General features: G+C 37.9%; 1 protein-coding gene across 2 annotated transcripts; it reads right to left on the bottom strand.

The window, feature by feature from the left end:
- Positions 1-39: 39 nt before the first annotated feature.
- Positions 40-10296, bottom strand: ncf4 (neutrophil cytosolic factor 4). Of its 2 annotated transcripts, none has more exons than XM_020933668.2 (10): positions 10203-10296; positions 9647-9731; positions 7925-8084; positions 6699-6769; positions 6148-6272; positions 5149-5197; positions 3908-4006; positions 3031-3179; positions 1860-1925; positions 40-1231 (listed from the first exon to the last, which is right to left on the bottom strand). In XM_020933668.2, the coding sequence occupies exons 1-10, from the start codon at positions 10232-10234 to the stop codon at positions 1000-1002; spliced, it is 1068 nt and encodes a 355-aa protein (XP_020789327.1). In that variant the 5' UTR covers positions 10235-10296; the 3' UTR covers positions 40-999. The 2 variants fall into 2 exon arrangements, with proteins under 2 accessions (XP_020789327.1, XP_020789328.1); XM_020933669.2 differs by having other exon boundaries at positions 951-1226.
- Positions 10297-12148: the final 1852 nt, after the last annotated feature.

Here is a 12148-nt window from a genome sequence, read left to right as displayed (position 1 = left end):
AGGCTTACATATCTGAAAGGGAATTTGGCACACACCATCTGATAGTACACTGTTTATTCAGAGGAAGATATAATGTCCTTATGTCTGCTATACAGTTATAATCTATGAGAACTGTGAATCATTCTGTTATAATTTGGAAATTTTTAATCACAGTGTAGAATATATAATATAAAATGAAATGAAACAAGTCTGAGAAAAGTGTGGTGTAGGGATGCACTGACACAGCCTTTTGTGTTCCGATAGCAATCTCAATAATTCGGCTTTAAATATGTGCTGATGCCTTGTATCAACCCATACTAAGGCAGAGACTGAAAACATCATCGATTTCCTATAAACACAAATGACGTATGGTAAAACATGTGTTTTGTAACTGGTATTCATAGTTATAAGTAACAACAAAACTACTAAAAATACAACTTATATTATGTGATGTTTTGAGCCAACATTCACCAGAAAATATTCTTATACCAGTTTAAAGACCAAAATGGGATTCTAACTGAACCAATATCTTGGAAGAGATTTCTGATCCATGCAAAAAATGTCAATATCAGCCACCTGTATCATATTGGTGCATCCCTACTGTGGTGCCCAATGGGAGCTGATGTCGCTGTAAACATCATCACAACAAAGCACCTTGTAGCTCTGGGCACCTCCTCTGCATAGCTGCATATCACACTAGTGAGGAGAGGATTCTTTCATTTGTACCGAAATGACTACACATTGGACATGTCACACCGATTAAGGAAATAGTTGGAAAAGAGTGTCCCGAGGGTAGATCGGAGCAATGGTGTCTTGAATACAGCAATGGTGTCTTTGAAAACAAAGGTTACTCAAACATGCCTGAATCACTCTTAATACAACTTTGATTGGGTAAATGAGAAGGGAACCAATTATAACACTGTTGAAAGTTCTTAAAAGTAGATTTTACAGAATTAATATGAAATGAATACTAAAATGTGAGAGACTTCTTTATAGCTTGATTTGTGCATAACCCAGGCCTCATGCACATGACTGCTCCTCCTGCTGCCTGCAGGGGGCATACACGGACAGATCAGAGGTCAGGCTCACATGTAGCTCCCATGGGAATTGATTGACAGGTCTATGCTGTGAGCTAGGGTGCAATCTGCTCTGTCGAATCATCAGCCGCACATCCTCATCGTCCAAGAGCCGCACCAGCTCCCCATCCTTGTCCCTGTAGTTTAGAGCGATGCTCTCCTCCTGGAAAACTGTCCTACACACAACAGCACTGTTAGACACTGTATAACACTGTCCTAAACCCACACTGTGCTACACTGTCTTATACTGTCCTACTCTGTCCTACAGACCACCACAGTGTTCTCTAGACCACCACATAGTCCTATAGACTTCCACACTCTCCTACACTGTTCTACAGACCACCACACTCTCCTACACTGTTCTACAGACCACCACACTCTCCTACACTGTTCTACAGACCACCACACTCTCCTACACTGTTCTACAGACCACCACACTCTCCTACACTGTACTAACTGTAGCTGTCAGATTTAGATTTGTTGACCTGGTTTATATCTCTGTAATTACTAGGCCTATCCACATGAAATTGCATAATGTTCAACGTCTTGTCTTCTCTACCAGTATAAATAAACAAAAATGAAATTATTTGTTCACAATTCAGAAAGTATTGACATTTAATGTGATAAGATTACTATGTCAAGTTTGTGGAGCCATTCCAAACATTTAATGATATGATTCAATATCATAATGGTGGATGGTGGATCATAAGTTTGGATGTTTCTTTTCTAGAGTTTTATAGAATGCAAACATAGTGTTGTCATGGTGCAGGCCAGTGTAAAGGGGACCTGTGTGAATGTGCCCACCTCATACGGGACAGCAGGTCCTTGAAGGCGGGCTGAATCCCCAGGGCCTCCTGCACACATACATCTCTGTGGGGCACATGACACACGTCATAGTCGAGTTAATGTACAGTCAGTTACACAGCACTATCTCCGCTACCTCATGTGTCTGATCTGTCACTCTGAAGCCAGTGCAAATTATGTCAAAGAAATGATTTGAACATACCTTTAAACAATTAAATTAATAATAATAATTTTTAAAGAGTTTCTTTACAATTTTATTTACCTTGTGTGTGTGTGTGTGTGTGTGTGTCTACTACTTTCTACCTTTTAGATACAAAAGACCTGAAACTGCTGGGATACACATGACATTACAACATTCTAGACCAATCATATTTAATACAAATAGGGTAACTCAAATGAATATTGTCAAAATGCAAATTGTTCTAGTATTCAGTGAGTTTTTAGGTTTAGTCATTAATAAAAATTATCAGGTTCAACATTTGTGACTTTTCCTTTTGGATATTTCATGTCAAAGTACAATGTAATCAATAGGGAAAACTGTCTTCTGCCCCCATGTGGGAATAAGGCATGATCACATTCCACAATCTGAAAACCACTCATATATGGGCAAAATGTATGGAATTCTGTGAATGAAGTTAAATAAAGTTAGTAAACTTACTGAAATCTACTAAGATTTCTCTGTATTTCTCTATACACATTTGACTGGGAGTGCATTGTGTAATTTGTGAGCTACTGTTGGAATGGGATTTCTAAATGTGTGTGTTTAACATGGTAGTGTCAAATGTGCCCTGACACGATCCTGGCATCACTTGTCTTTCAGCGTTTGTCCTTTCTGTACACAGTCTGTAGAAATAGAGTGTGTTTAGGTTCTGTTTTTTGTAACAGCAGCCTGCAGGGGATCTGCATATGGAAATGAGCCCAATTTGGCATATTTTCATTTGCCAATGAATATGCACTGTTCCTCCTTTTCTTAAATAAATAAAAACATCACTACTTCTACTTGAGTAATATTATTGTATTATGAGTAATATGACTCAAGTTTAGTTTACTCTTCACACACTATAAGTCTTCGTGATAAAATAGTTCAAGTTATAGATAATAATAATTAAATCACTTCACTTCACTGCAAGATACACAGTAAAAATCAGGTACAAAAAACTCCAGAACTGACCGGGCTTCTGTGGCATCAGGTCGGAGGAGAAAACAGCGTAGACAGCTGTAGGCATGGCCTCCCTCACTGTCGCAGTCGGACTGGGGGAGTGGCTTGATGATCTGGACAAAGGATTGTGGGAAGATCCCGGTTTGCTCGTTCACTGTGCCCTGCTCAGACAAAACATAGTAAACTTGACATCATTGCATTGCCTCAAGTTACAGGTCAGAAGCCACAATATGTAAACTGAATGATCCTATATTACTCAAAAAATGTAAAACAAGCTAAAAGAATAGTAAAATACATTATGTATAATTTTATAAAACAGAATCCCTCTACCTGTCATCAACACAGAACATTCTATCCCATGCTTAACCAGGATGTAAAATTAAAAAGTAAAAAAAATAAATAAATATATATACATATACATATATGTATATATATATATGTGTGTGTGTGTGTGTGTATGTATATATATATATATATATATATATATATATATATATATATATATATATTCATTTATTTTATTTTTATTTTTTTTTACTTTTTAATCTTAGTATTCATCTAAAATGACATAAAAAGAAACGAGGCCACTGACTTCCTTACTAGAAAATGACGGTGCCCAATGGGAGTTGACGTTTCTGTAAACGTCATCCCAACAGAGCTGTGAAGTTGTTCGTATCCCAGATGGATAGCTGCAGACACTCACACAAGTAGTGGATTTTTTTTTTTTTTTTTTTTTTTGCATTTAATTATTATCATTAAAATTGAGAGTCATGGAGGATTTTCCTGATTTACTCTCAATTAGTTATTTTGAATAAATTAAACCCTAGGACTTTTCACCCTTGCTGAGCTGTTCAGGTCTGAATGGGGAGGCTCTGTATCTGTGTCTCACCTCCAGCCAGTCTGCATTGACCTGGCGCAGCAGGAACACCAGCTGGCCCCTGCGCAGGTTCAGTTCAGCCTTTCCACTGCCCCGGAAGTCAAACAGCACCTGCAGCACAGAGCCGACACACACACAGAGGACACACACAGGAGACACACACAGGAGACACACACAGAGGACACACACAGGAGACACACACAGGAGACACACACAGAGGACACACACAGGAGACACACACAGGGGACACACACAGGAGACACACACAGAAGACACACACAGAGAACACACACAGAAGACACACACAGGGGACACACACAGAAGACACACACAGAGAACACACACAGAAGACACACACAGGGGACACACACAGAAGACACACACAGAGAACACACACAGAAGACACACACAGAGAACACACACAGAAGACACACACAGGGGACACACACAGAAGACACACACAGAGAACACACACAGAGGACACACACAGGGGACACATAAAGGAGACACAGATTTTGGTCTAATATTAGGCTGAACAATTACACAATGGGGCTTTTAAAAAATCTGTGCACGTTTTTGTCTGCTATATAGTTATAATTTATGATTCATATGGATCATTATTTTATATATTTATATTTTATTTATATATTTTATTAATATTACTTACATTTTTAAATAATAATATGAATCTAAAATGACTTAAAAAGACATAAGATATTTGACCTGAAAAAGGCACAGGGAAAAAAATACACTGTGCATGATGCTGTGAACCATACTGCCAGCATTTATTCATTATTGGATGGCACAGTGTCTGTATTACAGTGTCTGTATTATCTGGAGCATCCCTGGGCACCTGCAAGGAAAAGCTTTTTAAAGTTATACCTGCATAATGCAGTATCTTTTCATTATGCTTAGCATTATTTCAATTATATGTGTGAAACTTTTCAGGCAGAGTAATGATATCTAAAGAAGCTGGCAGAAACTGCACTATAAATTTTACATATTGGTTAACATAGTTCTTGGATTAGGTTATTACTGCCCTCTGCTGGCAACAGTGGGGATGGTGCCAGTTCAGAAGAGTAATGTTTGAGGCGGATAGGAAAGATCATGGTCAAAGGTCCTGTACATCCTGTACATTTCAGCCGTATACCTAGACGTCTGCTGTAACATGTCTTTCTTGCTGTTGGTCATTATTGTATCGCGTGCGTGTGCGTGTGCGCGTGTGCGTGTGCGTCCATGTGTATGTGTTTTACCTCAGCTCTTGGGGAAGATAACAGGTCCATCTTCTCTTTGACCGTTTTCCTACAATTATTATACACAGAGTGGAGGTTACACTATACCTGTGTATCCACACACACGTAAAATCTGGAAAGTAATTTGACAATTTTCCAGACAAAGAAAATGCATAGATAATAAAGAAAAAATGGCAATTATCCTGAAAAATAATTGAAGATAATTTCTTTAAACATGGCTGCTTTAAGTGGCTTTCAACACAAGTGTGTTGTGTTTTTGTGTTATTTTTACATACTGCTGAATTTTATTTATGTTTGAAATATTTAACTTTTTTAAAGTAACTTTGAAACTATTATTTGTTAAGATTGTGTCCCACAAAGTTGCCGTACTAATCTCATTGCTTAAAGGGCCGATATGCTGTTTTGGGTTTTTTTTGGTCTGTTCTAATGTTTCCTCATCACAAATGTACCTTGAGTTGTTTTTGTTCCATTCATACATGTTTTAAGACACGAATCATGCGTCTACATATTTCTCTCAAACAGAAAACACTTTGGAAGTACAGGAAGTGCTCCATATGTTTTTAAACTCCATAAACCTTTACAAGAACTAGAATATTTGGATAAGTTCAGTCCTAGAATGGTCGGTCTCTATTGAACTGAAGGTTAAATGTTGCTGTTAACCTGAAAACTACCAGTTCATAACATCACAAGGTGAAACAAAGTATTTTGACAGACTAATAAGAAAGGGTTAACTGTTACTCAAACATGTGAATGAAACAAAACACAACTCTAGATATGTTTTTAATGTGGTAACAACAATCTTTTAATATAGGACCTTTAAAATCCATTTAACTGACATCACATCTTTAGAGTTTAATAGCAACATTTTCTTTCCTTTTTTATTTATCCTGGGAGAAAATGTGTTGTGCCAGTTTTTGTTTCATGTCGACAGGCCCCAGTAATTAGAGATGTTTACCATAAACCATGCAGTAAACCTGTATGCGGTGGAGTGGGACTTACACTTTGCGTGTTGGTGGGCGCAGTCTCCGGAGGGCCCGTGGCTGCTGCATACGGTCCACTTCACTTTGGTAGAAGAACATGCGCAGTGCCTCATCCAACAACAGCCACTGAAGAGCCAGCAACTTCTGCTCAGATTTACATAGGGTTGTCAAAATATCAAAAATTTGACTAGACTATACTCATCTGAGCAGATATTGATACTATAAATGTCACATTCACAAGACATAAATGAATCTTTTCTGAATAGCGGAATGATTTTGAATATCAGAACAAGTATAAGAGCACATACACTAATATACGCCCATGGACCACTATGGAACCTACCTGGACCACTGAGGGATTACACACATATAAGACACATGGGAATTGAAAATCTAATGCTGAAAATCACATTCTATTGTCTAAATAAAGAATAAATTGTCTAAAAATACTGAAATTAAGTTAGAAATTTAAATGCTAGTATATAGCTACTCTGTTTTCTCTTATGGATTAATAAATTTTATCTAAGTTTATCTAACACTATCCAACACTATCAATGTAAACACACCTACCTTCATGTACACGTTGAGTTCAGAAATCCTGCTTTCTGCAATATCTCTCTTGTTTCCAATATATATTTTACCTAAAGACAAATCCAAAAGGTTAGCTTCATTGCTTATGAGTTGCAAAGTACCATTTCAAATTGGCTTGAAATAATAGTCAAAAATAAGAAGAAGATAGCAGTAGTAGTGAAAGATGGATAGTTTGAACTTTTATTCCTGCTCAATTAGTCTTTTCTCTGTCTGCGATATTGTCCCTTGACACAGAAACTACTGCCTGGAATTGTGTCATGTAACTGTTTTCTTATATTTTTCCAGTCTCTGCTAACATTTGTTTTTCTGTTGTTCTTGAAATTGCAGTATCAAGTGTATGTATGTGGAATAGTGCCAGGCAGTTGGTTTCCCATGAATCTTTGGAACAATAACAATTTGGAATGGGCCTGATAGTGTGAAACTCACCCTGTCAGTAGCTTCTGAATTAATTACCTCAGAAGATGCTATGTAAAATAGATATAATATATTTTACAGTTTTATTTATTTAGTTATTATTTAGCAGCTTTAACTATGTACCATTTATTTTGACAAGAATAAATTAATAGCATGTAACAGGCCCTTTGCCATCTCCATCTTGTAATTTTATCCCTAAAGGGGCTTGCTGGCAATTAGGACTCCCAGTGTGCGTGAAGTGGGAGAGTGGGTGTGGTATGGAAATGTTCATGTGAGGTGGTAAAAGGTTTGTTTGAGATAAACTGTGCCTTGCTTGGATGATCCGTGAGAGTTCATGTATCAACACAGGGCATAGAAAACAAGCCTGCATTTAACAGGACTGTTCCAGATTTAAAGTAGTCAACATAAATGCTCTTGATATCATGCACTGTACATAGTAAAAGCTGCTATAAAATGCTTTGAAATATAATCTGTTCGTTTTACACAGAGTGGGTGGTATGTTGTCTGACAATGGAGGAATGGCACTGTCAGGCAAGGTGGTCTGGCAGATTGGACATGACCTGGCAGATTGGACATGACCTGGTAGAGTGGGCATGACCTGCAGTTTATGTGTGAATTTAAAGAGTAAGAGAGGCCTGGAGAGGTGGGTGTGGTCAGGCAGACAGGGTGTTACCAGGCTGAGTGGGTGTGGTCTGACAGTGGGCATATGCAGTGGCATACAGTGGGTGTGGCCTGTCAGTGTAGGTGTGGCCTGTCAGTGTAGGTGTGGCCTGTCAGACTGGTTGAGTCACCTGGCAGAGTGGGCAGGCTCCATGTGCCTGGGGCTGGACTCTCTGAACCTTCTGCAGAGTACTTGGTCTCCAGGATCTGGTGAAGTTGCAAGAACTCCCTGTACCTCCTGTAAATCAGATACTTGCTGCCTCCTTTAGTTTTCACCTCAGTCACAAACACCTGGAAAGGATAATTTCTCAAATTATTTGCATGGATTTTCATGTTCACTTATACTTGTTTCTATGCTACTGAGTATAAAGGAGTTTTGCGTTGAAAGCACAGTAGCTAGTAACAGTACAGAAGCAGTAATTATTTGAATTTGCTTTTTAAGAGGGTGTATTTTATTTTAAAAAGTTTCATTCTGGTGTGTGGTTGCGGGTTTTAATTATACAGTGCTAAAGACACTTGAATTCTGTTTACTTTCACTGGTTGTGGATAACAATTTTGGTGAAGGATTAAGAAATATTGATTAAGGATTTGGACAACAGCTGGACCTTTTGATACATGAGTGTCCATCTGATTGCTCCGCAGAACAGCAGGTGGTGGCTTTCCTCCAGTCCAGGGGCATCTCCCTTAATGTGGAGGATGTTGAGGCATGGCATTAAGACAAGCCAGCATTCGAAAGGCACTGTGGCTTGACGACAGCTAAAAGGCATGGCTTTTTACATGAACGACCATTTAAAGCAGAGGAACGCAGATATCGCCAGGAGGGCCATTTCAGGAAGTCGAAGTATGTATGCTAACTTTTCTTCCATTAGAGAATACTTACTGTAATTTTTCAGGCTGAATGGACTCTGACAATGATGGCTATGAACTCTAGCCTGATTCATCAGGTTTCACTTCGTAGAAACCGTCTGACCTTGCAGCATTAGATTTTGTTCGCTTGACGGTAGGCAGGTATTTTTTTTTATTTAACCAATCGCTGTTGTTTGGTCATGTCATACGTAATGCGCCGTTAATGGGGCTAACTGGTATATTAAGCTTTTCCCAAATTCTGTAGGAAGAAGGACAATAATATCTTTCCCCTTGATAAAATTCACCAAACATTCTCTTTATTCCGGCTTTAAATCCTCAATCTTAGTAATCATTGCCAACACAGAATGTATGGCTCATCGCTGATTGGCTTGTGCCCGAACTCGCACTTCCGGGGTTTTTGCGAACCGTCTAGTGTATTCCGATTCCTGACCTAGTCGCTGGAGAGAAATTAAATTGAGTGGAGGCACTAGGTGGCGCCTGCCTGGCTAAATGAACTCAACTATGCTAACAGAACTAACAAAGTAGGTGGGGAGAAGCTATATATTGACCTTTATTTAATCAGTATAGTCCCTCTGAGATTACGACTCATTTTCAGGGAATATACATACATTCACAAGGATGTGAAGTTTAAAGTGATTGATAATATGTCAATTGTTACTGATGAAATCTTAGTGATGAGTATCATCTGAAATCTGCAACTTTCCACATTCATCTCTCCCCCTTCAGAGTGCTATATCATATCACAATCCACATGTATCTCACTAATGTAAAGCACTGCACATTACATCAGGTTTATTAAGAATCTTACAGTTACAGTATTTTAAACTACAGTTAATTCTTGACTGTTGAAAGGACAAGCCATGGGATTCAGTTTGTGAAGCCAATACCAAACAAATTAATAATTTATTTTTAACAGAAAACATCTCAGAGTTATTATAGGCTCTTGCCCTCCATTTGAAGTTATGACATCTAATTGTAGTACTTACATAATAGTCAATGAAGCCCTTTTTCTCTTCAATGTCAGCTATGGTGGCCGTGACAGGAACATCATCAGGCAGCTGCTCAAAGTCACTAAAAACCACAAAGTTTAAAACATCAAACTAGGGTTGCCAAAAGTATAAAAAATCAGCTACTGATGATGGATACTAAAACTATTTGAGCAGGTATTGATAATAAAAAAAGTCACATTCACAGGACAGCAATGAATCTTTCTTGAGCTGTATCAGAACAAGAGTATAAGAGCACATAAACTAGCATACGCCCACGGACCACTACGGAACCTACATGGATGGGTTTACGCAGAGATAAGGCAATGTGCGAATAGAAAAGACAGTACTAGCAGTTAATATTGAAAATTACATTTGATTGTCTAAAAAAATTCTTTAAATGATCATTGTGGTATCAGAATCGATAGTATCAAGTCTATCCCTTGAGTAATTAATTAGAATTAAAAATTTTGGTGTCGTAACAACACAAGTTAAAAAATAACCAAAGACGTGAGTTCGAGTCTACAGCTCAGAGACAGATTTGGAGTGGACATACCTTTCATCTCGTAGCTGCTGGGGCACAGACATGTTGTTGCTAGCACTGAAGTGATGTCAGGAACAGGAAGTTTGACCGTTGCAGCAGAGGAAGTAACATTTCCCCAAACAGCTGGCTGCGCAATCTCAACGTTTGAGGAGGGACTTTGGAGCTTGTAGAAGTCAAAAGTTGGGAAAAGATGTTCTCGGCAAGATTATATTTACTTAAAAATAATACCACTGAGTTTATTTGCATTCAACATATAGAAACATTATGTAGGCTGTGCTCTTAGTTTTAAAAAGGGTATTATAATAATTGAACGTGGGTTACCATTACCATAACATTCAAAAATATAGAGGACACATGCTCATTTTTCCTCATTCTCTAGTCTATGCAGTATATGTGAGGTCCATGTGAGGTCCTTTTTGATTGGACAGTCATCTTGAGAACCAAAACATCAAATTTTAACATAAATAACTTGCCATCATGTCCAGTATCTTTGTATCCCTTCTATGGGGTATTAATTGCTAGCACATAACATATTTGGATCACCATTTTTAGTGTTTTGAAAATGAGATATGATCAACATAAAGCCTTTGTTACTTGTAGAGTCATAATGGGAAGAGTAACTAGTAAGTAAGTGTATGGTCACTGTTAAATATATCACTCAAGTAAGAAAAAAGTAAGGTGTTTGAAAACACCTGTGAGAAGTACAACCTCATGAAAATGCAGCACGTTAACATTAGAATGATCATAGAAATTAGAATGTTAACTTCCTGTTTAAAAATACAGAACTGATTCAGTCTGAGCCACCCTCGCTGTGTGAAGGAGAAATAGGTCTTTCCATTGACTGCTGTCTGACTGTACAATGAACAGTGGCCTGTACACGTGTCATCCACTGGTAGTAATCATGTGCATCACGTCAGTTTATCGCCTATTAATTTATTTAATATGCCCATATGCACACTGATAATGTTGATAACTCATGATAGTTATAGCCCTTTATTGTACAAATATTATAATACACTGAAGTCACTTTACCTGCCATTCATTCTTGTGCATATGCTACACTGTTCATAACCACCTACTGAGCAAAGTTTTGTAGCCTTACAGCTTTACTCTGCTGGTGCAGTGTTGTGTTCTTTTTGTCTAATGTTAATCTTTATAGAACCATTTATATTGATTTTGATTGCACGTTTCTGTTTTCCTGCTGTTTTCAGGCTTTACATTGCAACACTGTAATGTCCCCATTCTGCCTACATAGTTTGGCAGGAAGACAACTCAACTCAGGAATGTCAAAGAGGAAGTGGTCTAGATTTAGACTTCCTTTTTGTTCCAATATTTCTGGTGTAAATGCTTCTGGGATCATTGTCCACGTAAAAACAGAAGCCACAGATAGCAATTGTCAATACAACACAAAAGCTTGATAAACAATGTTGTTGTTGTTTTTTGTTTTTTTTTTCATTTTGACTCTTGTGTCTGTCTCTTCATGTATTGCTAGGTTTCAGATGACATCACAACATTCTATAGGCCAATAACTAATACAGATGGAGGCAAGTAAAATGTTTATACTTGAAATCCAGATTTATTCCCATCTAAGAATATGAAATCATCACATTTTATAATCTGAAAACCATCAATTCATGTATGATTTATTTCAACAATAGAAATTGGTTCACCCTAAAATCAGAGTAGTACTGACTGTAAGGAGAAGAGAACATTGTCTAATGTCTTCAGAGGAAGATCTGCCACATTTGAGGGAATGAACACCAGGGACTGTTGGATTGTGTGAAATTAACTCTTTGTTTTTCTCATACCCATGGAGACGGTGTAAAAGTAAGTAATAGTAGTAGTAGTAGTAGCAGCTGTGGTCGTTTGAGATGTTACAGGCTTTTTACACCATGTGTTTTTCACTATATGTGGCACCAAATGTAGCAGGAGAACTTCCAGAGAAAACACTTTCAGGA

The sequence above is a fragment of the Boleophthalmus pectinirostris genome, unplaced genomic scaffold (assembly GCF_026225935.1).
Source record: "Boleophthalmus pectinirostris isolate CB_2022bp ecotype Guang Dong unplaced genomic scaffold, ASM2622593v1 HiC_scaffold_22, whole genome shotgun sequence".
NCBI lineage: Eukaryota > Metazoa > Chordata > Actinopteri > Gobiiformes > Gobiidae > Boleophthalmus > Boleophthalmus pectinirostris.
This window is presented reverse-complemented; position numbering and strand designations above follow the sequence as displayed.

Bases quoted from the DNA above. Each gene is read 5' to 3' on its own strand.
- ncf4 (XM_020933668.2), bottom strand. From the start codon at position 10,234: ATGTCTGTGCCCCAGCAGCTACGAGATGAAAG. The intron at 6,770-7,924 runs GTGACTCAACCA...ATTTGTCTTTAG, and splicing joins GAGCCTGCCCACTCTGCCAG to GTAAAATATATATTGGAAAC. The intron at 5,198-6,147 runs GTAAGTCCCACT...TAATAATTGTAG, and splicing joins CGCCCACCAACACGCAAAGT to GAAAACGGTCAAAGAGAAGA.